Source organism: Paramormyrops kingsleyae, chromosome 19, assembly GCF_048594095.1.
Source record: "Paramormyrops kingsleyae isolate MSU_618 chromosome 19, PKINGS_0.4, whole genome shotgun sequence".
Lineage (NCBI taxonomy): Eukaryota > Metazoa > Chordata > Actinopteri > Osteoglossiformes > Mormyridae > Paramormyrops > Paramormyrops kingsleyae.
In genome coordinates this window covers 1156923-1184039 of record NC_132815.1, presented here as the reverse complement: position 1 = coordinate 1184039, position 27117 = coordinate 1156923, and the positions used below count along the sequence as shown (strand labels likewise).

The following is a 27117-nucleotide window of genomic DNA, read 5'->3' as shown; positions in this document are numbered from 1 at the left end:
ATCAATTTTGCATTTTGTTTAAAGAGGTAGTCTACTATACCAGCAGCGACTTTTCCCCAGTGTGCAATATTGCTATTGCTGAAGATAGAAGCCAGACCTTACAGCTCACACAACGACCTCAATAGGGGGCGCTGTAAAGTGAATGTTTGTATGTTAAATGTCCGGACGTCACAAATATTCTAGACCGGCTCAGTTTTACCACGGATTTGGAAAATATCACTATTTTTTCATTATTACGCTGATTTTTTTGTTCTTGAATATTGGTAAAATATTTTTGTGGATAAACTCCAGGTAGACGCACTGAATATTGACAGATTATTGTATTGAAAATGGTTAATTCTTGCTTTGTTGTAGTTTTCATTTTTGGAGACTAAAAACTGTTAGGAACATTCACCTATATTCACACTGAAGACCTATTGTTTGTTTGTTTTGCTTTTGACTATCTTTGCCACGTGATTTTTGATTACAGCACAAAATTGAAATAAATGTAGCTTTAACTATGTGACATAAGCTGACAATGTTTACATCGTCGCGAATTTATACATCTATCTGTCTATCTATCTATCTATCTATCTATATATATATATACACACACACACACACACACACACACACTATACAGGCTATATACTATATAATGTATTTTCCCCCAGCAGGATAATACATCTACCCGTCTTCCAGAACTGCCAATTACGTCTGAGAAACCTCCAGCTTGGATTACTTTGCTTAATTAATATATTTGCCAAACAGTTCAGGTCGTTGGCACTACAAGCTATGGGTGAATTCAAGCAAGGTAATCCGTATTAGTTAGGGGAAATTTTATGACTGCAATTATTATTATTATTATTATTATTATTATTATTATTATTATTATTGAAACACACTCATTCAATGCGCTATGAAATAATATAAACTTAATTAATAAGAAACAAATCTAGTTATATGATCCCTATCTGTAGATTAAAGGAGACTGACAGTAACAGAAGCTGTTACGTTGCTAAAACTTTAATCTTCCTGTCCTGTCTGGGCATTTTTTGCTGTTTTGGGAAACATTAAACAGACTCCAGTGTCGCGTCATTCATAGATTTCACGTGCAGAGGACGTGCCTTAGCACCAGCGACCTCCATCCAGATGTCAGTAAAGTCTCACTTTTGACAAAATGGTGAATAAAATAGTCAGGGGCGCCGTAAGGGGGAGGAAAGCTAGGACGATTCCAAGGGCCCCTGAGTGACAGGGGCCCTAAAAAATTAGGAAAATAACTGGATTGATTTGGAGTGGGGGGCCTAATATGATATGCTTTCATGGGGCCCAAAATCTCTAGCGGCGCCCCTGAAAATAGTCATACTGGAAGAGAAAAACAAGGACTTTTGTCATGTGCTGTTGTTCTCTGCTGACCCATTAATGACCTTTTCCGTAATAATATAAAATCTCTGCATTTTCCCTCAATGACACAAACAATTCTGCTTTGTTTGGCTGTGGCAAAACATATTAAAAGAAAACTTTAAGTTATCCATAATTTAAAAAGAGTGATGTATATGTTTTATATATAAAACACCAATGACTGTGTTTTGTGGTTTTTACAATAGCGTTCTGGAAACTAATTATCCAAACAATTAAAACGCCTTCATTGGACGCGTTCTTTCCTACCAGCCGGCCGTTTCAGCTTAGCTTGTCAGTGCAGAAGATCATGGAAAAGCCGTGGCGTCAGGGTAAAAACACACCATACATTTTCCATATGCGCAGCACCATACACGTCGTATTCTCAAGTATTTACATTTCACGGTCAGCTGATATCGTGCTATACAATTACATTACTTCTCATAAGCAGTAATTTCATATTTGTCTCTTGTGGTTATTTCAAGTTCGTAAACTTCACAAAAGTGCTGACATCTTACAGTATGTTAAAAATCTCCGTATAGTAACTGATGGTGTCGGGTGCTTAAATAATTGCGATGCGAGCTATAGGCACCGCGTCATGCTGATGAATGTCATTTCAGCCGTGCCGCCACATACACAGACGCTGTAAATTACTCTCAGGCAGCAGCTATTGAACCAGGTCGCCATCCGACTCCACAGTACAAGAAAAAATTCCGGTGGCGGCACAGGATGCCGTGAGAAAGTCGGCTGAACTTTTTCAGCAACGTTTTCATAACCACGGATTTGTTAGACTTTTTTTTAGAGGGTCACTTCACTGAGGTGAAACCATGTTGACAGAAGCTACAAACCCAGACCAAGATTCTGTTTCTACCAACCAGTTGAGTACTCTGTGACTGTGACTCTTTATACTCACCTGGATGGTAGAAACAAAATTTTGGTCTGGATTTGTAGCTTCTGGACCTGAAATGCCCAACACTGCATGTTGACTAATGGCAACCCAAGGTGCTAATCCATGGTAAGAGTGGGAATTGTGTGACCGATGGTCATGTGACCGATGGCACATAGCCGATGAGCCATACCTGAAACCCCAAATGCTGCCCCATGGATGCTGAGCTCCCAGCTGACCCTATGGTCTGTCCCCAGCAGGGCTTTCCCCATTTTTTTGGGGGGGGGGGGGGGGGTGGGGTGGGGTGTCAGCCAAATACATCTACACTAACTGTTTGAAATAATGTATGTCATTCATCCTCATTAAAGTCAATCCCTCCTATTATAGGTTTGGCCCCATTATATAAATCTCCAGTGACACTCCTGGTCCCCAAACAATTTGCTCACCTTGTACAACATGGATTCTGTAGCAGACTCCCAACTCAGAAATAACTAAGGGTCTAAGAGTAGCAGCCCAAGCAGAAAGCAGAACAGAAACCAAACAAAAGTGCCTCACTGGCCTGGGAACTGGCAGCAAAGGGACCCCTGATGTAGAAGGAAGGGGCGGAAACTCACAAGCAAGCTGTGGACACCCCCTGTGTGGACACATCCTGTATGGACACCCCCTGTGTGGACACATCCTGTATGGACACCCCCTGTGTGGACACATCCTGTATGGACACATCCTGTGTGGACACCCCATGTGTGGACACATCCTATGTGGACACCCCCTGTGTGGACACATCCTATGTGGACACCCCATGTGTGGACACATCCTATGTGGACACATCCTATGTGGACACCCCATGTGTGGACACATCCTATGTGGACACATCCTGTGTGAACACACCCTGTGTGGACACATCCTGTGTGGACACCCCCTGTGTGGACACATCCTATGTGGACACCCCATGTGTGGACACATCCTATGTGGACACCCCATGTGTGGACACCCCCTGTGTGGACACATCCTATGTGGACACATCCTGTGTGGACACACCCTATGTGGACACATCCTGTGTGAACACACCCTGTGTGGACACATCCTGTGTGAACACACCCTGTGTGGACCCCCCCTATATGGACACCCCCTGTGCTTCTCCTGCGTTTCTGAGATCAGTTACTTAATGGAGCCTGCAAACCGAGCCCACTGAAGTTAATGATGCATTAAAAATGTTTTTATAGTCTAATGAGTTACAAAGGCACTGACGAGATGGAAGGGAGTGTCATGGATACTGATGTGGACCACAGTGTGGGGGCTCCAGAAGGGAGTGTCATGGATACTGATGTGGACCACGGTGTGGGGGCTCCAGAAGGGAGTGTCATGGATACTGATGTGGACCACGGTGTGGGGGCTCCAGAAGGGAGTGTCATGGATACTGATGTGGACCACGGTGTGGGGGCTCCAGAAGGGAGTGTCATGGATACTGATGTGGACCACGGTGTGGGGGCTCCAGAAGGGAGTGTCATGGATACTGATGTGGACCACGGTGTGGGGGCTCCAGAAGGGAGTGTCATGGATACTGATGTGGACCACGGTGTGGGGGCTCCAGAAGGGAGTGTCATGGATACTGATGTGGACCACGGTGTGGGGGCTCCAGAAGGGAGTGTCATGGATACTGATGTGGACCACGGTGTGGGGGCTCCAGAAGGGAGTGTCATGGATACTGATGTGGACCACAGTGTGGGGGCTCCATCACTGACCTCCCGTGAAACATCCTCCCAAATGCAAAGTCTCCATGGTCATTATACTGTTTGTCTAACTGATGAATGAAATGTGTCTTTGTCATTTTCACAAGTATGAGTGCAGATACACTGGAATGCCTCTCTTCATTTACCACATCTTGTTTTCCATGAGACAAACACACACTCATATGCAGGTGAGAGCAAGCTTGGTGGGGGGGGTCAGAGAACAGGGTCAGGCAGTGTGCAGCACCCCCAGAGCTGGGGGCTAAGGGCCATGCTCTAGAGCCCAAAGACGTGTGATTATCCTGCCAAGGCTCGAACCAGCACCTTCTGAGCCCAACTACAAAGGGGCAGGCCCAGTGAACCACATGCTGCTAAATCAGGCCAATGTGTTTCTACATTGTTAATGAATGAATGTAATCAGTCCAGCGACAGCACAATATATAGGCACCAAAAATAAAACTGCGAATCCTCCTAGGATGTTTAAGTATCACTGGAGCAGCCCTGGATCATATTAGTGGAGTATTTCCATAACTTGTTTCAATGTAGCGCCTTTAGCTCTGCTATAGGTTTGGCACTTCCTTTCCACAGTAGACCATGTTATCCTGGTGGTTGTAACGTGTGATGAATCAGAAAGTTTGTTGGCATTCAGTGGTTTGATCAGTTTTGGGGAATTTTCAGCAGCGAGCAGAGAGGCAGCCTGTCATTGTTCTCATGGCAGAGCCCCGCCATCGATACCTGAGCCAGACACGCCGGGACAAAGACCTATGATTCACAGCAGAATGTTGGCGTGACATTTGAGCCCTTCGACTATGGGCTGTAACCTGAACGCGACGGCCTTAGGCTGCTGGAACCTTCCGACGCCTGAACGCTCTGCGCCTTGTTGAGTAGAAAAGTGTGATAGTGCCACAGGATGCATCAGTGCTGGAGAGGTCATTACACAGATATGCAGCCCAGCTCTCTGGGCCAGTGTCCTGCAGGCCTGTGGATGAACACTGCGGTCAGTTCTCTTGGGACAATTTCTGATGCAAGACACAATTAAACTTATTAATACCCTGAAGACTGGAGAGTCCAATGGTGCAGGCTAACCCTAAGAAAGCAGCGTTAGCTTTCAATAAAATGACCTGGAGGACCTAAAGCAGCCATTGGTTAACAGGTAACCAGAGAAAGCAGCGCCATAGGATGAGATAAAAGCTGAAGCTGCTCAGAAGGCCCAGTGTTGCCTTCGGAATGTCAGTGAGCTCCGTCAGGACACTGACGTGCCAGCTGAAGCTGCGGGGATGTGGCCCTGCGTCTTTAAACAAAGAAGAAACTAAAAGAGTAACATGAGTCTTGTGCAGCAGAAAAAAACCCGCCAGACGGACAGAGCATAGCGCCGAGGTGCCAGGTCAGGTAACCCAGCCCTGTTGCCCTGTGGCTCTGCTGCCCTGCGGCCCTGCTGCACTGGAAGAGAAACTCCTCGGAATCTGGGAAGGCACCCGGAACCCGGAAAGGAGATATCCCAGCTACAGTATCCACAGGATGCAGAGACTGTTTGTGAGTTAAGCTGCAGGAATTCTGATGGCTGGTTTTACCAGAGCTCCCATACATCAGTTACCAGAATAAGTCTCATTCTCCTGTACGACATTTGTGCTTGAATATTTCTACCACTAACCCTGTTCCCTGAAAGCCAAGGCTGAGGACATGCATACAGGCACATATAAATGTCACATGTAATGGTGCCGTAATGCTTTACATGAACTGCACCTTCATACATAGGACATTCAGAAGCAGCATGTAAGTATAGCATAACATCCTATCATACCTTGCCTGCTTTAATATGCATTAATGACAAACATATGATTATACGATCATATAATGTCTGTTATTGATGTATATTAAAGCTGTTGAAGTATGTAAAGTGTTACCAAATTTTACATTAAACTCACAAAACAAGGATCTTTACTGGCACAGTGACCTTCACCTGACCGCACTCTATTGATTATAAGTGATAGTCCACAAAAAGGCCATTGATTATACCGCAAGGTTTCCTGTTTCATTGGCCAAGCTAAAGGGCACTATGAGGGCTGCCTTCCCTGATCATGCAGTGCAGAGAGCACTGTGACGGCCGCCTACCCTCATCATGCAGTGCAGAGAGCACTGTGACGGCTGCCTTCCCTGATCATGCAGTGCAGAGAGCACTGTGACGGCTGCCTACCCTCATCATGCAGTGCAGAGAGCACTGTGACGGCTGCCTTCCCTGATCATGCAGTGCAGAGAGCACTGTGACGGCTGCCTACCCTCATCATGCAGTGCAGAGAGCACTGTGACGGCTGCCTACCCTCATCATGCAGTGCAGAGAGCACTGTGACGGCTGCCTACCCTCATCATGCAGTGCAGAGAGCACTGTGACGGCTGCCTACCCATATCATGCAGTACAGAGAGCACTGTAACGGCTGCCTACCCTCATCATGCAGTGCAGAGAGCACTGTGACGGCTGCCTACCCTCATCATGCAGTGCAGATGATGTGTGTGTGAAATGGTCTTACAAATGCTATGAATACTTTTATCCTGATCCACATGTTGTATCTGGACTCCAGTGTGCTGGGTGATTATGATTAGATGCGATGGCTGATTGGCTGATCGCTTGTGTCCCAGATCAGATGCGATGGCTGATTGGCTGATCGCTTGTGTCCCAAATCAGATGCGATGGCTGATTGGCTGATTGGCTGATCGCTTGTGTCCCAGATCAGATGCAATGGCTGATTGGCTGATCGCTTGTGTCCCAAATCAGATGCGATGGCTGATTGGCTGATCGCTCATGTTCCAAATCAGATGCGATGGCTGATTGGCTGATTGGCTGATCGCTTGTGTCCCAGATCAGATGCAATGGCTGATTGGCTGATCGCTTGTGTCCCAAATCAGATGCGATGGCTGATTGGCTGATCGCTCATGTTCCAGATCAGACGCGATGGTTGATTGGCTGATTGCTCATGTCCCAGATCAGATGCGATGGCTGATTGGCTGATCGCTCATGTCCCAGATCTGATGTCACATTGACTAGTCTCAGATATTATATCGTATTGGTTGGTCCAGATGGATACATGAGCCGTCAGTAAAATGCCACATGGGGTCCCTAGGTGCCGCGTCTGACTGGGGCCGAGCAGACAGGACTAATGAAGGGTTAAGCTGCACTATCCCAGAAGCCTCAGCAGCCGGAGCAGGCGGCCACAACAAAAGGCGCTGCGGAGGAGCCACGCCATCGATCTCTCGCTGGTTTCCCACGGGCACCACGGGGGGGCATGGATAGTGGGCAGCTCTCCCAGGCCAAGCCACTGAGAGCCGTGCTTGTTCAGCCACGGCAGAGTGACAGGCGCTGAAACCTGAGCCCCTTGCCACAACCCCCCCCCCCATGGCCAATGCACGTAGGAAACCTGGATGCTCCCTCAGACGCTGCAGGAAATGAAAGCAGTAACACGATCCGCACCCTCCGCTCCTCCCCACGCCGAGACAAAGCCAGCAGGAATCCATCCCGGAGATGATGGAGGGAGCAGCGAAGGAGAGGACAGAGGGTGGGGGTAGGACAGACTAAAAAAATAGAGATGACAGAGAGAAAGGAAGACAATGAAATGTGCAAAAAAGAAGAGTGAACAGCAATGGGAAAGGCAGCATCAGGCCAGGCCACAGGCTGAGGGTTATAATCACGCTGTAGAAGCAGCATTACCTGGATTAAACACGGCAGCATGGATGAATAATGGAGAGATCATTATTACATACATAATGCATGAAGGGCCAATCTGGGGGCCTGAATATAAACATCAATGTAAATTTGTCCATAAAATAATGAAAATGACAGCATTTCCTTTTAGGTGTGTCTTTGTGGGGACTCTCCAATCATTTCTATGGGGAAAAGTCTAATCACAACATGATGACCTTAACCCTACCCAGCCCTAACCTTAACCATAAGTAACCAAACAAAATACAAGACTTTTAGTACTTTTAGAATACATTATTTTTGATTGCATTCACAGATCTTTGTGGGGACCTGAAAAACGGTCCCCACCATGTCAAAATCACATTTTATCACATTGGGGGGACCTTTGGTCCCCACAATGTAATTTAAACATAATCTACACACACACACACACACACACACACACACACAGGCCCTAACCCGGCACCATTGAGTCAGTAGTTCATCAGCCCGGCATCTTCTCTGCTGTGGCTTTTTCCTGTTTTATTCCTCTGCTGATGGAATCTCACTGGATTGAAGCCAGACCTCAGCCCTCACTGCCGTCAGGTACCATTAGCATCTGAAGCTTTGTGGAAAGCTGGTGTGGAAAGCACCTGGGATCCTCCCTGCCGCTCCTCCACAGCACCTGGGATCCTCCCTGTCGCTCCTCCACAGCACCTGGGATCCTCACTGCTGCTCCTCCAAAACACCTGGGATCCTTCCTGCCGCTCCTCCACAGCACCTGGGATCCTCACTGCCGCTCCTCCTCACTGCCGTTCCTCCACAGCACCTGGGATCCTCCCTGCCGCTCCTCCACAGCACCTGGGATCCTCCCTGTCGCTCCTCCACAGCACCTGGGATCCTCACTGCCGCTCCTCCAAAACACCTGGGATCCTTCCTGCCGCTCCTCCACAGCACCTGGGATCCTCACTGCCGCTCCTCCTCACTGCCGTTCCTCCACAGCACCTGGGATCCTCCCTGCCACTCCTCCACAGCACCTGGGATCCTCCTTGCCGCTCCTCCACAGCACCTGGAATCCTTCCTGCCGCTCCTCCTCAATACCTGGGACCGTCCCTGCGGCTCCTCCACAGCATCTGGGATCCTCCCTGCCGCTCCTCCACAGCACCTGGGATCCTCCCTGCCGCTCCTCCTCACTGCCACTCCTCCACAGCACCTGGGACCGTCCCTGTCGCTCCTCCACAGCACCTGGGACCGTCCCTGTCGCTCCTCCACAGCACCTGGGATCCTCCCTGCCGCTACTCCACAGCACCTGGGATCCTCCCTGTCGCTCCTCCACAGCACCTGGGATCCTCCCTGCCACTCCTCCAAAACACCTGGGATCCTTCCTGCCGCTCCTCCACAGCACCTGGGATCCTCCCTGTCGCTCCTCCACAGCACCTGGGATCCTCACTGCCGCTCCTCCTCACTGCCGTTCCTCCACAGCACCTGGGATCCTCACTGCCACTCCTCCACAGCACCTGGGATCCTCCTTGCCGCTCCTCCACAGCACCTGGAATCCTTCCTGCTGCTCCTCCTCAATACCTGGGACCGTCCCTGCGGCTCCTCCACAGCATCTGGGATCCTCCCTGCCGCTCCTCCACAGCACCTGGGATCCTCCCTGCCGCTCCTCCTCACTGCCACTCCTCCACAGCACCTGGGACCGTCCCTGTCGCTCCTCCACAGCACCTGGGATCCTCCCTGCCGCTCCTCCACAGCACCTGGGATCCTCCCTGCCGCTCCTCCTCCCTGTCGCTCCTCCACAGCACCTGGGATCCTCCCTGCCGCTCCTCCACAGCGCCTGAGACCGTCCCTGCCGCTCCTCCACAGCATCTGGGATCCTCACTGCCGCTCCTCCTCACTACCGTTCCTCCACATAATCTACACACACACACACACACACAGGCCCTAACCCGGCACCATTGAGTCAGTAGTTCATCAGCCCGGCATCTTCTCTGCTGTGACTTTTTCTTGTTTTATTCCTCTGCTGATGGAATCTCACTGGATTGAAACCAGACCTCAGCCCTCACTGCCGTCAGGTACCATTAGCATCTGAAGCTTTGTGGAAAGCTGGTGTGGAAAGCACCTGAGATCCTCCCTGCCGCTCCTCCACAGCACCTGGGATCCTCCCTGCCGCTCCTCCACAGCACCTGGGATCCTCCCTGTCGCTCCTCCACAGCACCTGGGATCCTCCCTGCCACTCCTCCAAAACACCTGGGATCCTTCCTGCCGCTCCTCCACAGCACCTGGGATCCTCCCTGTCGCTCCTCCACAGCACCTGGGATCCTCACTGCCGCTCCTCCTCACTGCCGCTCCTCCACAGCACCTGGGATCCTCCCTGCCACTCCTCCACAGCACCTGGGATCCTCCTTGCCACTCCACAGCACCTGGGATCCTCCCTGCCGTGCCTCCTCACTGCCGCTCCTCCACAGCACCTGGGACCATCCCTGTCGCTCCTCCACAGCATCTGGGATCCTCCCTGCTGCTCCTCCTCCTTGCCGCTCCTCCACAGCACCTGGGATCCTCCCTGCCACTCCTCCACAGCACCTGGGACCGTCCCTACCACTCCTCCACAGCATCTGGGATCCTCCCTGCCGCTCCTCCACAGCACCTGGGATCCTCCCTGCCGCTCCTCCTCACTGCCGCTCCTCCACAGCACCTGGGACCGTCCCTGTCGCTCCTCCACAGCACCTGGGATCCTCCCTGGCGCTCCTCCACAGCACCTGGGATCCTCCCTGCCGCTCCTCCTCACTGCCACTCCTCCACAGCACCTGGGATCCTCCCTGCCGCTCCTCCTCAACACCTGGGATCCTCCCTGCCGCTCCTCCACAGCACCTGGGATCCTCCCTGCCGCTTCTCCTCAACAGCTGGGACCGTCCCTGCCGCTCCTCCACAGCACCTGGGATCCTTCCTACCGCTCCTCCTCACTGCCGCTCCTCCACAGCACCTGGGATCCTCCCTGCCGCTCCTCCACAGCACCTGGGATCCTCCCAGCCGCTCCTCCTCAACACCTGGGATCCTCCCTGCAGCTCCTCCACAGCACCTGGGATCCTCCCTGCCGCTCCTCCTCAACACCTGGGATCCTCCCTGCCGCTCCTCCACAGCACCTGGGATCCTCCCTGGCGCTCCTCCACAGCACCTGGGATCCTCCCTGCCGCTCCTCCTCAACACCTGGGATCCTTCCTGCCGCTCCTCCACAGCACCTGGGATCCTTCCTGCCGCTCCTCCTCAACACCTGGGACCGTCCCTGCCGCTCCTCCACAGCACCTGGGATCCTTCCTGCCGCTCCTCCTCAACACCTGGGACCGTCCCTGCCGCTCCTCCACAGCACCTGGGATCCATCCTGCCGCTCCTCCTCACTGCCGCTCCTCCACAGCACCTGGGATCCTCCCTGCCGCTCCTCCACAGCACCTGGGATCCTCCCTGCCGCTCCTCCACAGCACCTGGGATCCATCCTGCTGCTCCTCCACAGCACCTGGGATCCTCCCTGCCGCTCCTCCTCAACACCTGGGATCCTCCCTGCCGCTACTCCACAGCACCTGGGATCCTCCCTGCCGCTCCTCCACAGCACCTGGGATCCTCCCTGCCTCTCCTCCTCAACAACTGGGATCCTCCCTGCCGCTCCTCCTCAGCACCTGGGATCCTCCCTGCCGCTCCTCCACAGCACCTGGGATCCTCCCTGTCGCTCCTCCACAGCACCTGGGATCCTCCCTGCCGCTCCTCCACAGCACCTGGGATCCTCCCTGTCGCTCCTCCACAGCACCTGGGATCCACACTGCCGCTCCTCCACAGCACCTGGGATCCTCCCTGCCGCTCCTCCACAGCACCTGGGATCCTTCCTGCCGCTCCTCCTCAACACCTGGGACCGTCCCTGCCGCTCCTCCACAGCATCTGGGATCCTCCCTGCCGCTCCTTCTCAATGCCGCTCCTCCACAGCACCTGGGACCGTCCCTGTCGATCCTCCACAGCACCTGGGACCCTCCCTGGCGCTCCTCCACAGCACCTGGGATGCTCCCTGCCACTCCTCCTCAACACCTGGGAGCCTCCTTGCTGCTCCTCTTCAGCACCTTGGAGCCTCCTTGCTACTCCTTCTCAGCACCTTGGAGCCTCCCTGCTACTCCTTCTCAGCACCTGAAACCCCCTCTGGCTGTGACCTCAGGCCTGCTGGAGCTCAAGAGACCAGCACACGGTGCTCCCTTCATCCAAAGGAGCCTCCTGTTTCTTTAACCCACCAGTGCCCCCTAGCTGCCAGCTTTCTTCCTGGCTCCAGTTGGCCCCCTCAAGCTCCTGCAGTACGAGCAGGATGTCAGCAATGCTGCCTCGTGTAAGGAGGCTCTGAATGAATACTGTCTGCTACACAAGGCAGAGCAAGAAACGCCCCCCTATAGTACTTTATGGAGGGAGGGGGGGGGGGGGTTGAAACCTATAGTCTGCTTCTAAAAACTGAAAAAGCATTACAGCAAAGTGTGCAATGGTAGGAATGGAGAGTTACTGTCTATGATATGATGAGTGAAACACAATACTATAGGGGAACGAGGAAAGACCTCATGCTCGTTTGTGAGGGGTGCGTATATACAATACAATATAGCACAATACATACACACATACACAAATTCATATATAATGGCAGCCTTGTGTAAGAGGAGTGCATGTTATAGTAAGCTGTAAAAGGAAATGAATGTGAATGTGAAGCATGTGAAGTGAATGCTACAGTGCAACATATTAGGGAGGGAGCTGAAGGCTACCATGCAGTCTGGTGTAGACAGGTAGTCATTATCACTAGAGCAGAGCGCAGAGGTGGCAGTGCCGGCTGACCTGCAGGAGCACCATACAGAGCGGCTGCTTGGCTTCACAAAGACCTGGTGAGTGTCTCGCCCCCCCCCGTCACATGGCAATGACCGCCGCCGTGCATAAACCCTCCCCCCTGCGGAAACAAGGCCCAACCCATCATCTCCAGTGGGATTAGAGAGTGACAGGATGCTGCTTCAGTTACAGCTTAATACACGGCTATGTTCCCATCTCCTTCCTAAGGGCCCTTAAAGCCTGTGACCAGCCACAGGAATGAAGTCTCCGCCTCCATGTTATGGGGCATACAGTGATGTAATGACTGCCAGCCAAGCAGACAGAGCTGGGAGAGCTAGTGGGCGTTCGGCGCTTTGACCAGATTCCGTTCTCATAACAAACCACAAAGGAAATATCGACCCGGGACTGAGCATGAAGGGAGGTGGGAACTATAGCCTCCACTGGACTAAAGAATATTCCAGATGTTTCGCCCGTGTCATTTGTGTGCGTGCTTGTGAGTGCGTAGGTGTGTGCTAATGGAAGTGTAAGAATCTGTATGTAGAGAGAGTGTGTGTGAGTGTGTGAGACTGTGTGTGTGAGTGTGTGTGTGTGTGAGAGAGAGAGAGAGAGAGAGAGAGAGAGCGGGAAAGAGAGAGAGAGAGTGGAAGAGAGAGAGAGAGTCTGTGTGTGTGTGCGAGAGAGAGAGAGAGCGGGAGAGAGAGAGAGTGGAAGAGAGAGAGTGTGTGTGAGTGTGTGAGACTGTGTGTGTGCGTGTGTGTGAGTGTGTGTGTGTGAGAGAGAGAGTGTGTGTGTGCGTGTGAGAGAGAGAGTGTGTGTGTGCGTGTGAGAGAGAGAGAGTGTGTGTGCGCGTGTGTGTGTGTGTGTGAGTAGCGAATGCAAACTGATCAATGCACATGGCACCCAGGCATATGTGTGAGTATAACTGCATGTGCATAACAGTGTTTGTGTGCATGTGTGTGTGTATGTACATGAAGAGAAGAGGATAAAAAGCACATGGAGCATCCAGTGACACGCATGACACTGACAGGTGGGGGCAAGGCAGCACGGCCCCCAGGTCAGCAGGCCAGAGAGGGTGATTAGCGGTGCGATAGACATCTCAGGCACACACTCAGCACCTTCAACCCCCCAGGTCCCCAGTTACAGGGGGGGGGGGGGGCTGGGGGGGCTGTGACCACACATGCTGCAGAGCCTCAGGAAGCACCTGCATCGGTCACAGCCGATCCCATTGACCGCCCCTAGAGTCGCTGCGTGACTCACCCATCTTCTGCAGTCTGTAGGTTACAACCCTCTGCCTGCTGGTGAGAGGTGTCACGGCAGCCTGAGTCAGGCTGTGTAGACGTGTTTCACCGTGACAGCAGCGTCGTCAGCTGGGAAACAATGATTCATGACTCACTGGATTCACTGAACCTTAACAGATTTTTTGTTACTGCTGCTTTTCATTCCGTTGTACATTAATTGCCTTGCAGAATACGACAGACAGTATGCTATAGGTCACAGCCCAGGCTGCAGCCTGCTGCGCCCCAGCAAGGGCTATCCCATAAATTCGACTAACGAGTCTCCATCTTGTGGCTGTGAGAAGTTGCTGCACGAGTGATTCTCCATATGCTTTAAAACAGCTGGGGCTATTGTGGTGCCCTCTAGTGTCACAATGTGTCAATTGCAAGTAAAGTAGAATGACGCCTAAGCCGCGACCGTTTTTATTTAAAACTGTTAGCAAACTGTTCTGGTACATTGAGAAGTGAGAGCCAACTGGGACCCCAATTACGTAACCATATTCATTCTCCAAAAATATCTGCCAGTACTACACCCACATTCTGAGCTTGCTGGACAATCATTGTTTGCTTATCTTGTTGCTTTTAACCAGGTGATTTCTCCATCCATCCATCCATCCATCCTTTTCTCCATACCTAAGCAGGTAAAATAGGAAAAAACAGAAGAGAACAAAATAGATCAGCGTCACTTATTTGACTCATAGAGGCGTCTTATTATTGTGTACATATGGACCTTCATGGTCTATAGCCTTAAAATAAATCCAATCAGTCTTAGATGAGTGACTTCATTGTGTAGGATCTTCTGTGTAGGCAACTGTAATTCAATATGCCTGTAAAAGAGGTGTGAGTATATGACTCACACTGGAGAATACTCTGGTGCTTGAGTGAACCAGAGGACACTGGGTTCGGGTACCAGTGCGGCAGAAGTTTGAGTCCCCTTGCGCGAGGACCAGAGAGGGTGCTCTAAAGTCCCTACGAAGAGCATTAGTGGCTCATTTCTTTGTTTTTAAAGCTTTTTTCCTGTTTTTATCGTAATGCATATTTTGATCCCTTTGATCCCTTATATCCCCGCCCCGCTTTACGTCATCCCGCCCCGCTTTACGTCAGCCCCGCCCCGCTTTACGTCAGCCCCGCAAGCCAGAGGCAAGGAAAAACCTTGAGAGGAAGTAAAAAAGGGGGAACCCATCCTCCAGGGGGCGGAAGAAGAAGCTGGGAAATCCACACACACACACGGCAAAATCCTAATTCATAGTCCAAATTTTGAGATTCAAGTCTCACTCCAGAGAGCAGGCAGGTGATGGTGCTGCTTCTGATGATTAATTTTCAAGTCGGTGCCACACGTGGTTTACATTTTGTGGCCTTTCCACAACTGTACTCTTGCATAAATATTACTAATATCAATATAAACCTTATGTATAAAAATTATGATGCTATTCTGTGCATTATATAACTGTTCTAAAACTGTTCATCTGCTCATCAGATCGATGACATCACACTGCTGCGTGGGAACACACTCCATAAATAGCAATGAGCAGGCAGGTGTTACATTGAAGGATGACGCAGTTCTATGTCATAAACAACCTTTGCTTTGTTCCCTTCCTGGCGTTCTGCATTTTTATTTAGTTAAAGTTCTTGGTCCTACAGGCCCTAGAAACCAAACAGGGATTTTGATGAATACTGTAATCATGACTGCTTTCCACATGTGTGAGCTTCAGCAGCTGTTCACATCTGCATGCAATATTTCATTTTTCGTAGCTGTTTTTCCTGTTCAGCTTCTTGTGTTATTCTTCACCTGCCCTACATACCAAAATGATTTATTTATAGACACTCTAGAGTCTAGAATATTGGGCATTCCCTTGTCTTATCTTTGTGGGGACTCTCCATTCATTTCTATGAGGGAAACTCTAATCCCAACATGATGACCTTAACCCCTACCCAGCTGTAACCTTAACTATAAGTAACCAAACAGAATATGAGATTTTTGGCATTTTTAGTTTTTTGATTGCATTCACAGATCTTTGTGGGGACCTGAAAAATGTCAAAGAAACAGGGTTATATTACATTGTGGGGGACATTTGGTTCCCACAGTGTAATATAAACGTAATCCACCCACACACACACTTAGAGATACACACTCAGACACACACATACACAAACTCATACACACACTCAGACACACACATACCTACATAAATTCTTACACACACTTACACACACACACTCAGACACATACATACACAAACTCACACACATGTATACACACACTCAGATATACACATAGACACTCAGACACACACCTACACATACACAAATTCATACACACACTTACACACACACAAACTCAGACACACACACACCCAAACACAAACTCATACACGCGTTTACACACACATTCAGACACACACAAACATACACAAAGTCATACACGCGTTTACACACACACACATCCACATTCAAACACGCATACACACTCAAATTCCACATATATAGGTCTTTGTGGGGACTCTTCATTCATTTATATGGGCATAACCCTAATCCCAACTATGGCAACCGTAACCCCTACCCAGCTCTAACCTTAACCATAAGTAAACAAATAAAATACAGTGATACTTAGGAACACATACTTAATTCGTTCCAGAAGGCTGGTCGAGTTTGGTCGAGGTCCAAGCAAGGTTATTATCGTCAACGAAAACGAACGAAATAACGAAAACTAGAATTGAAAAAACATTTTCGTTAACTGAAATAAATAAAAACGACAATTAAAAGAAAAAACGATAACTAACTATAACTGTATTGTGCGTTGACAAAACTAACTAAAACGTACTGAGATTATAGATGAAATGTCCTTCGTTTTCGTCTTTGTCAATTTATTTATGTCGATTTATTTCGCTCCAGCAGTTTTACGTGAGCTGGCGGCACCGTACGGCACCTCTCTGTCCGTCACTTCTTGTTTACAGTCGGCTTTTGCTCACCGCGTTACCTGGAAAAATGGCGACGACAAAAGTTGGGAGAAGGCGGCAGAGTCCTATATGGAATTTCTTTGACTATGACAGCGAGACAGAGCAGGTGCATTGTAGAAACAGGTAACAAAATATGTGGGATACTTCTCAAGGGAAAAACCCCCACAAATCTGAAAGTCCTCTTGAGAAGCTCACATAAGACGGCTAATCGCGAGTACCTTGACCAAGTAGCCTCTCTGATTAGCTCCCCCGAAAGAGAAGCAACATCCCGGCCAGGTAGCACCGGGAAGGAGGAGACAACCATAATGGACTGCTTTCACCGACGACCAAACAGCTGCTGGTTAGTAAATACGCAGGAACACCACAAGACTTCATTTCCTTTTTGTTTACAATATTGGACGTATGGTTAACATAGAAAAGCAAAGCACATCAGCATCAAGCCCCCGGGGAAGACCCAGGACACGCTGGAGAGACTATATGTCTCGGCTGGGCTGGGAACGCCTCGGGATTTCCCCAGAGGAGCTGGAGGAAGTGGCCGGAGAGAGGGAAGTCTGGGTTTCCATGCTGAGACAATTCTGTTGTGCAATGGTTTTTGAGTTTGTTAATGTTTTTCTCAGATTGAGCTCCCTGAGACTCCTGGCTGTCAAGAAATGTGACGTGTGCCTCGTGAATGGGTTTATATTCTTATGTTCATGTGTGTCTTTAGTCTATTGGCTATTTTGATTTGTACCAGGCACGCTACCTGTATCCAACATCAGAAGCCAGTATCACACACATTTTGCACTTAAGCTGCTATCTTGTAGACTGTTGGTTGTTGTGGATGGTTGGTTGTTCAAAAGTAACTGAATACACTTTTTGAAATGGTTTCCTTTGTTCAGTTTTATTACACAATACTTACTGATCTTTTTTAATCCTGCACCTGACAAATAACCCAAAGTATGAAAAAATGAAAACTAATACTAAAACTAATAAAAACTAAACTAAAACTAAGCATTTAGAAAAAAATAAAACTAACTAAAACTAGCAAACCTGCTCTAAAAACTAATTAAAACTAAATAAATTAGAGGGAGAAAAGGTCAAAACTAAATAAAACTAAACTATAATGAAAAATCCAAAACTATTATAACCTTGGATCCAAGCTGAATTTTCCCATAAGAAATAATGCAAATGAATTTAATCCGCTCCAGACCCCCAAATGTTTGCCTATTTAAACCTATTTCGCTACCTAGCTGATGATAAAAAGCAATAACAATCAATATAAAACTAACACACAGGAAAAAGCAAACATACAAAAGCAATAAACATGTAATAAATGACTATTTCTGAGCACTATGCCTGTACTGACGTGAGCTAATGGCTTACTGAAAGTGGCAGGTAGAGAAGAGGAGGGATGAAGGGGTTATTGTTTGGAAGGGGAGACGCGTCTCGATCTGTACATGTCTGTTTTGTTTTGTTTGTCGTGTTCCGAGTTTTCAGTCGAGTGGCGATTACATTTCTCTCAACCGACCCATTCAATGTCCTAACTGGTGGAGCTGAATGCGCCTCTACCCATGCAAATTTTAGCAAGAATGATCGATTTCCAAGATTTCGGTCGAAGTACAAGTCGAAAGAAGTTCAATAGATCTGTTCGATGTTGGAGTTGGTCGAGTTAAGAGGCGTTCGAGTTCTAAGGTTCTACTGTACAAAACCTTTTACATTATTAGTTTTATGATTTCATTCACAGATTTTTATAAAACTGAGGTCATCCCTGTAGGGACCGAAACACTGACCCCACAAGGTAAAAAGTTACAGGTTTTTATGACATTGTGGGGAAATCTGGTCCCTGCAATGTAATAATTACAAAAATGCGCGCACACACACATACATATACACACGCACAAATACACACACATAAACAATGAAGCATACTTGAAATCTCCGCTTTTAATCCTGAAAATTATCACCACTGACAGTAAAACTGGCCTATAGGTATTTTGTTTGATCGGAAAAGTAAGTGATTGTGTATGACGGGAAAAGTAATGTGCAAAATGAGAAGGTGCAAAATGCAGACGCTTAAACGCAAAAGCGTATTCAGTACTCGCTGTACTCTGGAATTAGACGTCGCTGTCCGTAGTGCTGAAACATCTTCATGTCTTTTCTACAACGTTACGTCAGCAACAATGTGTCCGCACCATTATGTGTCAGAATATGTCATAGTATTTAAAATTTGAATTCGTACAAATATTTACACTTACCATGCAATACCAGGTCAGGCAGTGTGAAATACGATGTATCCCTGAAGTACAAATGGTTTAGCACAATAAACAATAAAACATGAAAAATAAAGCCGCATCTACTGTGAAATGTGATGCTACGTTACATTTTATTCACACACTGAAATGCAGCCAGAAGAGAAGGATATTCTTCTGAACCGTTGTGGTTAATTAAGAAAAATGCCCTCGTTATCAGTTTGAGAGTGACAGCATCTGGCCGCCAGATGTCACTGTGGGTAAATGTTAACGCTATTAATCAAGTTAGTAAACTAGACTGTTAGGTCTTGTTATAACCAATCAAATGTAAGCTGGCGCATAAATATCTGATAAATCGTGTCAAGAATATTGAAATAGTTTCCGCGCAGATTTTTTTGACTGCTACAACACATATGTTCTGTCGATATATGCTGCCTTGTCGAAAAATGCTACCGTAGTGCTAATAGATAGCCCTAACCCTAACCCCCCAAAACCCCTAAAACCCTTACCTTAACCATAACCCCTAAAACCTAACCCTAATCCCAAAACAGTGGAACTGCACATGCGCAGAAAGGCTCGATAGTACGTCTCGATAGGTAGTATTTTTCGACAGAACACCGGCATCCCGCACTTCGGAAAATTATTGATGTTCCATTGTTTATAATTCCTCTCGTTTCTCTTTCGGCCCCCAAAATTTCTCCAATGCCCCCCTACCCATATGAGCCTAGGGCCCCCAGAAAAGGTCGGCCGCCCCTGGAAGGCGATATTTCCCTCAATGTTTTACAAGAGAAGACATCCAGTGTGATGCTGATGAGAACATGTTGTCTAGTCATAACGACCGGATTTAGTAAATTACAAACACAGTTTGAGTTCACAGGTATCGATAAAAGCCAAAAAAAATTCCAGAGTTTTGTATGATAATCTTGGCGGTAAGTAATACATACACTTTCCTAATGCAACTTTGTCAATAATGATGATGTGCAGGTCGTAGAAGGCATTAAGTAAGTTGCCCTTACAAGATCGTAAAATGTACATTTGGTATTTTTCAAAGTGCAAGTTTTAAAAAAAAGTAAGATTACAGCGGATTGAATTATCCCTAAGAAACCCGCCTCAGGAGGAAAGAATGCAATACAAACTGTGGTATATTTACTTACCTTTGGCAGATGCTAAAACTGGGGGGCGTGTCCATGCATGCAGAGCACCATGCAGAAATGGGCACGGAAAGGGTTCAAAAATGTGCCGTTTGCGTTTCATTGTTTGTTTATTAATGAATTGAAAGGCCTGGAAGAATTTTAAATAATTTACTTGCCTGACCGTTATTATTAGGCGTAAGATGTTATTCCTGCACGCGCATTGTCAGTAATAGGACCCCTGGAATTAACTTAAATATCAGTGGTTTATTAATCTAGTTTTCCCAAATACAGAAAACATGGAGGTTGAGAAAACTAACACCGACAACAACAATAATAACGATAATAATAATTATAAAGTGTTATATTTAAGTAAAAATATTTAAAATATGTGCAAAAGAAGACTGTATTTTATTTTTTTATTTTTAATAGGTTAAGTGTCAATGTCATTTATTTGTAAGTTAATATAAAATTTGTCTCGAGGCCACGCCTGGTCCATGAATGGGTGGGTGTGGCTGGATGGATGGATGGGTACAATAAAATACTATTTAAAATGTGTGACTAAAAATGCAGGAAAACGAAACCCAAGAAAATCTTTAGCGTAGAAATGATGGAGGTCTGGATAAAATACAATGTAGTAATTGTACCATGCATATTTTGCGTATTCCATTTAACCAATTTAAAGTCAACAACATTTTAAGTCATGTAAATGCAAACCAAGAAAACAGCAGATAAACGATTCGTTTAAAATGAAATGAATGTTTTTCCATTTCTATTATCTGCAGGAGCCTCGTGCCCATACAGAACCCGTCTGCCACAGTGTGATTCCCTTAAAATTGGTAGGCGCTTTTGACAACAAAGTCTTTCACTACGGGGTAAAAAACATTTACAAACAGCCTCTGACTGCAAAACATTGACGTTTCCTTTTGTTAGCAGGAGTACTCTGTCCTACATCATTAGCGGTGATTACCGCGGACCTGTTTGACAACTGTATTCACATCTAAAAGAGCGTTTTGATTTCTGGCTTCCGGCTATTTTTTCCATCCTCGATCTGTGTGTCCTTCCTCTCACCTACCTTTCATTTTAATTATAATTTCGGTTGATAAGAATACAAGCACCTTATTTGTATAATTTGTAACAAAGGACTATATATTATTTAATCATTATATTAACGCTGCAATAAACATGTGTGATTTTTCCACTCAAATTTATATACATATATCAATTGAATTTATTTTTTTATTTATTATGATGTTACATATACACGATACACTGCTTAGTTTTGGCAACGTTCTTTGAAAAGAAAAGCGGGCCAATCGAATTAGGATCTTTACATGTCAAATAAAGATACCAAAAGTAAATCGTTTGCGCAGAACATAATCTAAATGCTGCCCAAACAGTATAAACTAATTAATTTCTGAACAAACATAAAAAAACCTTTATGTAAATTGCAAGTAATTATGGACACAGGTAAACATAAGTAAGCTTGATGAGAAAACTGGATTATTTTAAACGCTATTGTCTAATTAGGCAAGTTATCGCTCGCTCCTCCTAGGGTTTAATATGTTACATAGAGATGCGCTGCGGCGAATGTTAATTCTTCGTATTAGTCCGCTCGATGACCTTTTGCTGTCAAACTCTATTACGGTACAACTACAGCAAATGTGTTTGAACGCATTACACTAGTCACGTGACACTGAATATGTAATAATCCATTCGGGATGATACTGACCCGTTCTGCCCGCCTTAAATTAACGCGGGACTACATGGATATTTATGTCTACAAGAAGCCACATCATGAACTACGTGTACATTAGCTCATACTTCGGGGAGAACATGCAAACTCCACACAAGTCGAGCCATGGCGGAGACTGGAACCCTGGACCCAGAGGTCTGAGGCCACATAATAATAATAATAATAATAATAATAATAATAATAATAATAATAAAATTGTGTGATATATGTTTATAATACACCAGAAAGATATACTTGTGCATACAAAATATTGTAAAGTCTCAAGCAATTTAATATCAAATGAATATCCATCAGAACATGTTTTGAAATATGTAAACCATTTATACATGTTTTGATGTAAAGTGACCGTCGTTTAGAAATTTTTTTCAAGGTAAATAAAAACACATACACATATATAGGTCTTTTTTTCGAAACACCGTTGTTCCCATATTTACAAACGGAATATACCTATTTACGTACCAAGTCAATGTATTCCTTTTTATTGGAAAAACACACATGCCCTCCACTGCAGCAAATGCATATTGCTTTCAGACAAGTGGAAGCCTCCTGTCGAATCCTAACTGTCTGACAGCCTGTAAACAAACCTTCTCTTGGCTCTTTAAGGCATACAATGCTGTTTTTGTGAGGCTGGTACGCATGCCGGTTGATATTACAATACCTTTTCACCCAGTTAGCCTGACTCAACCAAATAATTGTCTTCGCCGTTATACGTCACATTCACTGTCACTAGAGGTGATGGATATTGCGGAGGTATCGGCTTTACTGGACAGCTTGGCTTCTGGACTGGAAGCGGCGCGGAACCGGTCTGTTGAGCCGCCCTGCTCTGTTAAAGGCCGAAGTGTCCCGTGGGAGAGTACCTGCTGCTGTAACCTGGAAAACAGACAGCTTGTTCTACAAAGAGCAAGTTGATGGAGGCGTAAAAAGGCGTAAAAATTTCCCCGTGAGGGACAATAAAGGTTAAATTAAATTTTAAAAAAAAGGAAAACAGAGTAAGAATCTCGTTCCATGTACAGGCCCTACCGTGTGCGGCAAAACAAAATAAATAAAAAAAATAAAAACATGCACACTTTTCGCAGAAACTGTGGAGTATAAAATCCCGACCCACACCTCGGCGATACAGAGCCTAATCCCCGAGAGCTGACCAGAAAAACGGCATCATGGCCGCCTCCGGTGGGACGGTTCGGGACTATGTCTCTTACAGAAATATTTCATAGACTGCAGCCACAAAATCAGCAGCGCGGTCATTAAAAAACAGAATTATTTTCAAACTCTTCTCAGTGAACAAAAATGAATATATTTTAGCATTAACGACCTAGACTTTTCGGTTTTAAAACACCGATACAGATTTGAGCCTCTTGGCAAAATTACATCAGTCTAGAAAAACAGATGAGATCTTGTCATATACGAGTATAATTTCGTTAATATCGCCTATACTGCTACCCTTTGCTGTCAGTAAGCATTTATTTCTATATAAGTCTGAAATACTGAAAGAATAGTTTTAGCTACTAAAAGTAACTAACACTGACGAAACCAAATCCCGAATTCCATTAAACTATTCTAAAAGAAACAGACATTAGCTTAAATAGGCCTATGCATTTTTGTTTAAATTGTACGAAATATTACTGACAAAAATAGTACCCACAAAATTAATAACCATCAGTGCCAGTAAAATATTTTCAAATACTTTTTTCTCTCTTTCTCTGCTGCATCTAAATTATTTAAACGCAATGTTCTTAACAAATAAACAGCATTAATGCGTGACTGATTTTATAAAATTGTAAGAATTCTCTCACTTTTTTCATTATGGTTTCTTACATACCTATACCACATATAATGGTAACGTACGGCTGATACATAAGGCTGCACTTTATACAAACAGAAACAGGATGTCAGTAGGAATCCCGCTGATCAGTGCTGCATACGCACCTGTTTTTCGCGGCTGCGGCTCTGTCCCTTTGTCTGCGGTTTTTGAACCAGTTTCCCACTTGTGTGGGGGTGAGGCCGGTGGCGTGCGCCAGCTCCCTCTTCTTGCTGGGATTCGGGTAGGGGTCCTGAAGGTACCACTCTCGGAGCAAATGCCGCGTTCTCTCCTTGAAGCAGTGAGTCTTTTGCTCTCCGTCCCAAATCGTTTTGGGGAGGGGGAATTTCTTCCGTACCCGATATTTATCCACCGGTCCGAGCGGGCGCCCCCTCAGCTTCTCAGCCTCCTGATAGTGCGACTCCAACCAAAGAGCCTGCAGTTTAGAGTGGGATTCCTTGGTGAACCTGTGGTTTTCCAGGATGTGGTAGAGCTCTCGGAAATTCCCGGTGTGGAAGGCCACGATTGCCCGCGCTCTTAAGACGGACTCATTCTTGCTGAGAACTTCGCAGGCTGCGGGAGCCACGGCCAGCGACCAGAGGAAGCGTCCGAGACGCTCGATGTCTCCGCTTTCCTCCAAAGTCTCACAGACCCCTGCTACTTGCTGGGGACTGAAATTTAAGATTGGCAACTGAAACATCGGCGCTTTCTCGTCTTCCCACTCGATTGCACTCTCTCACTCCGACGCCCGGGCTTACCTTGTTGATGTCCGAGAAATTACAAAAGAGCAACACCGAAGTCGGCAGTTCAGCCGACTGGCTGTAAATAACCTCACTGGGTGAACTTCGTAACTAGAAAGTACAAGGTTGTACAAGTAGAACCGAGATGTGCTCACAGGAAAAAATACATTCAGTGGTGCGCTGATTTTCTATTGGACTCGGCACGCTGGTTACGTGGCTCGCGCGGCTGCCGGCCTGTCAATCACGGTCACGTCGGCCAGCGGGAAGCGGCGCGTACGGGATTCAGCACTAGTGACAGCGCCGTTCATCCCAGCAAGCACTTCAAATGAACTGGCGTTTTGTTTTGTCTGGATCCCATAAAGGGGGAAAGAATGAATGAATGAATGAATGAATGAATATATATATATATATATATATATATATATATATATATATATATATATATATATATATATATATATATAACGTATAATACATATGTATTTAAATAAATTATATAAAATATATGGCATATACCAATAAATCTAGACTTCGTTAAGCTAAAGCGTCTCAAACGCCGCTGGTCCATTGAGTAGACCGACCAGCAGAGAAAAACACTAATTGCCCACATATTATCAGGATCCATTAAATAAACCGTCATTCATCTGTAGAAAACACAATTAGTCTGAAGTATCTGCCCGAGCGATGGCTCATATAGGAATGTGAGTTTGTTCTGCCTAATTAACCCTGGGACAAATTCAGATTTAGTTCAGATTTCGAACAATCAATACCCTGGTTATAATTTATAATTCAAATAACCAAAACAGAAAAAAATACACGAAGTACGGCGTTGGTTGCGGCAACAAAAACGACACCGAAATTACCATTATTTTGCACGTGCGGTAGTGCGGCCGCCCGTCAGGAAATCGCATTTTAATCCTGTAACAATTATCCAGGTTAAAACAGTAGCTGAAAAGTTTGAAGATTAAAAGTGAACTAAAGCTGAAAATATGTCGGTCTATTGTCTAATTTGGCCAGTTGTGTGTATTCAGCTTCCGGTTTGACGTATCTGTTACAGGAAGGCAGAGAGACGTGTGGAAGCAGATTACATCAAGGCCAGATACAATTAAAAGGTTAATTGTGGTTATTATTTTCATAGTATATATGGTTCAGTTGGAAAAAAACCGCAGTGGGTATTTCTGCATGATGTTTGCTGGCCCCATGGATGGGTGAAAAGCGATTCCTTATATTCAGAAAGCTCATTTTTCAAATGAGGATAACATTTTAATCTCTGAAATGCCATATATATGCAAAATGAAACCTATGAAATACACAGACAAAAAGGGGCCAATGGTGAAATTTGGGGTTAAATGAATCACAAAATGAATTGTAATCGCCATAAGACATTCCGTCGTAAACCACAATTTAAAAATCTGCAAAACATGAATTTTGCTATTATCTGTCAGCACGTATGTTTTTTTTATTTTTTTGTAAATTGCAACGATTTGCGGTATTCAGCCAGTACTTGGGACCTGTAGTTGCTTTTCTTGACCAATTATCAGGAGTCTTAACTATAGTTTTACATGTCGGGTATCCACATCTGTGCACAAATACAGTTTACGTCAGGTAGATTTTATGGATATCTTAGAATGTAAAATTAAGATATATAGCTGCCGCGCGTGCTTGCAACAGCCAGTACACGCTGATCATTAGAAAATACACCATGAAAGTATTCATTTCGAGGGAAGTGGTGAATAAATGTCTGACTAAATCAAGAAACTAGCCTACATGTAATATGTTGACTTAAATTGCTACTGCACTGTGTCGAGTCTTTTTATTTGTTTTAATCGGTTCAATAACTTTAAACCGATTAATTGGGCCTATATATGTAGAACAATAAGAAAATGACAGTTACAAAATAAGAAAAAACACACAACGTGCTTGGATCCCTAAATATGATGAAGTCACATGGAGTAGGCCTAATTGATTTATTAATCTACAAAACATTTGTAACGTTGCCTCAAAACTATTTTAACCATATTTGAAGCAACATTGTCCGGGTGGGCACCATATAAAATAATTTGAATTAGTTTGAACTGAATTTAATCGACGCAAAAAAAACTAAAGAAATATAGTAATAAAACCTATGAGATGACTAGATTAAGCAGTTACTGAAAAGTAGGGTCGGCTCGCACGAAGCTAAATATAAATATAGAAAACTGTTAAATAGAATGAGCGCGAAATAATTTAAAATCATAATTTAAAGGTTATATATATTTATATATAGACCTGCCTTTCATAACAGACCTCCAAATAGATTGCGAGACAAACTAGATGCTTTAATGCAAAATGCGCAGGCGCTACGGTCCGGTCCGTGCCTCTCAGGTCATGGCAGATAGATAAAGCGCCGTGTAGGGTGTAGCTACCTAACTAGTGAAGGAGTAATAATTTATTTTATCTATCGGTTAATAAACAATCTTAAATTTATCTCAGCTTTCTAACGTTATTGTTTTGGGGTCAAGAATTGAATAATGGTGAAACATTTTTGAATAATGCACACCCTGCCTACGTAATGTCTGGCCGGCAGCCTGAAAGTTTGGTAAACTGTTAAATGTTTCATCTCGCTCCCTGTCTGCCACTGCATGTAGGGTCTCCTTCACAGCGCCGCTTTCTCTCGACTTTTCTTCTTCTGTGACTCTCAGCCCAGTTTCAAAGGCATTTGCAAATCCTTCATTTGAATGCAGCCATTTGGATTG

The 27117-nt window shown here is 45.9% G+C and overlaps 1 protein-coding gene across 1 annotated transcript; it reads right to left on the bottom strand.

The window, feature by feature from the left end:
* Positions 1-22197: 22197 nt before the first annotated feature.
* Positions 22198-24616, bottom strand: LOC111844464 (homeobox protein SIX6-like). Its single transcript, XM_023812958.2, has 2 exons — positions 23771-24616; positions 22198-22714 (listed from the first exon to the last, which is right to left on the bottom strand). Exons 1-2 carry the CDS (start codon positions 24340-24342, stop codon positions 22549-22551), a joined length of 738 nt encoding a protein of 245 aa, XP_023668726.2. The 5' UTR covers positions 24343-24616; the 3' UTR covers positions 22198-22548.
* Positions 24617-27117: the final 2501 nt, after the last annotated feature.

Excerpts from the sequence above, each read along its gene's own strand:
- LOC111844464 (XM_023812958.2), bottom strand. The coding sequence starts at position 24,342 with ATGTTTCAGTTGCCAATCTTAAATTTCAGTCCCCAGCAAGTAGCAGGG. Across the intron at positions 22,715-23,770 it reads GCCGCAGCCGCGAAAAACAG|GTTACAGCAGCAGGTACTCT; the intron begins GTGCGTATGCAG and ends TCTGTTTTCCAG.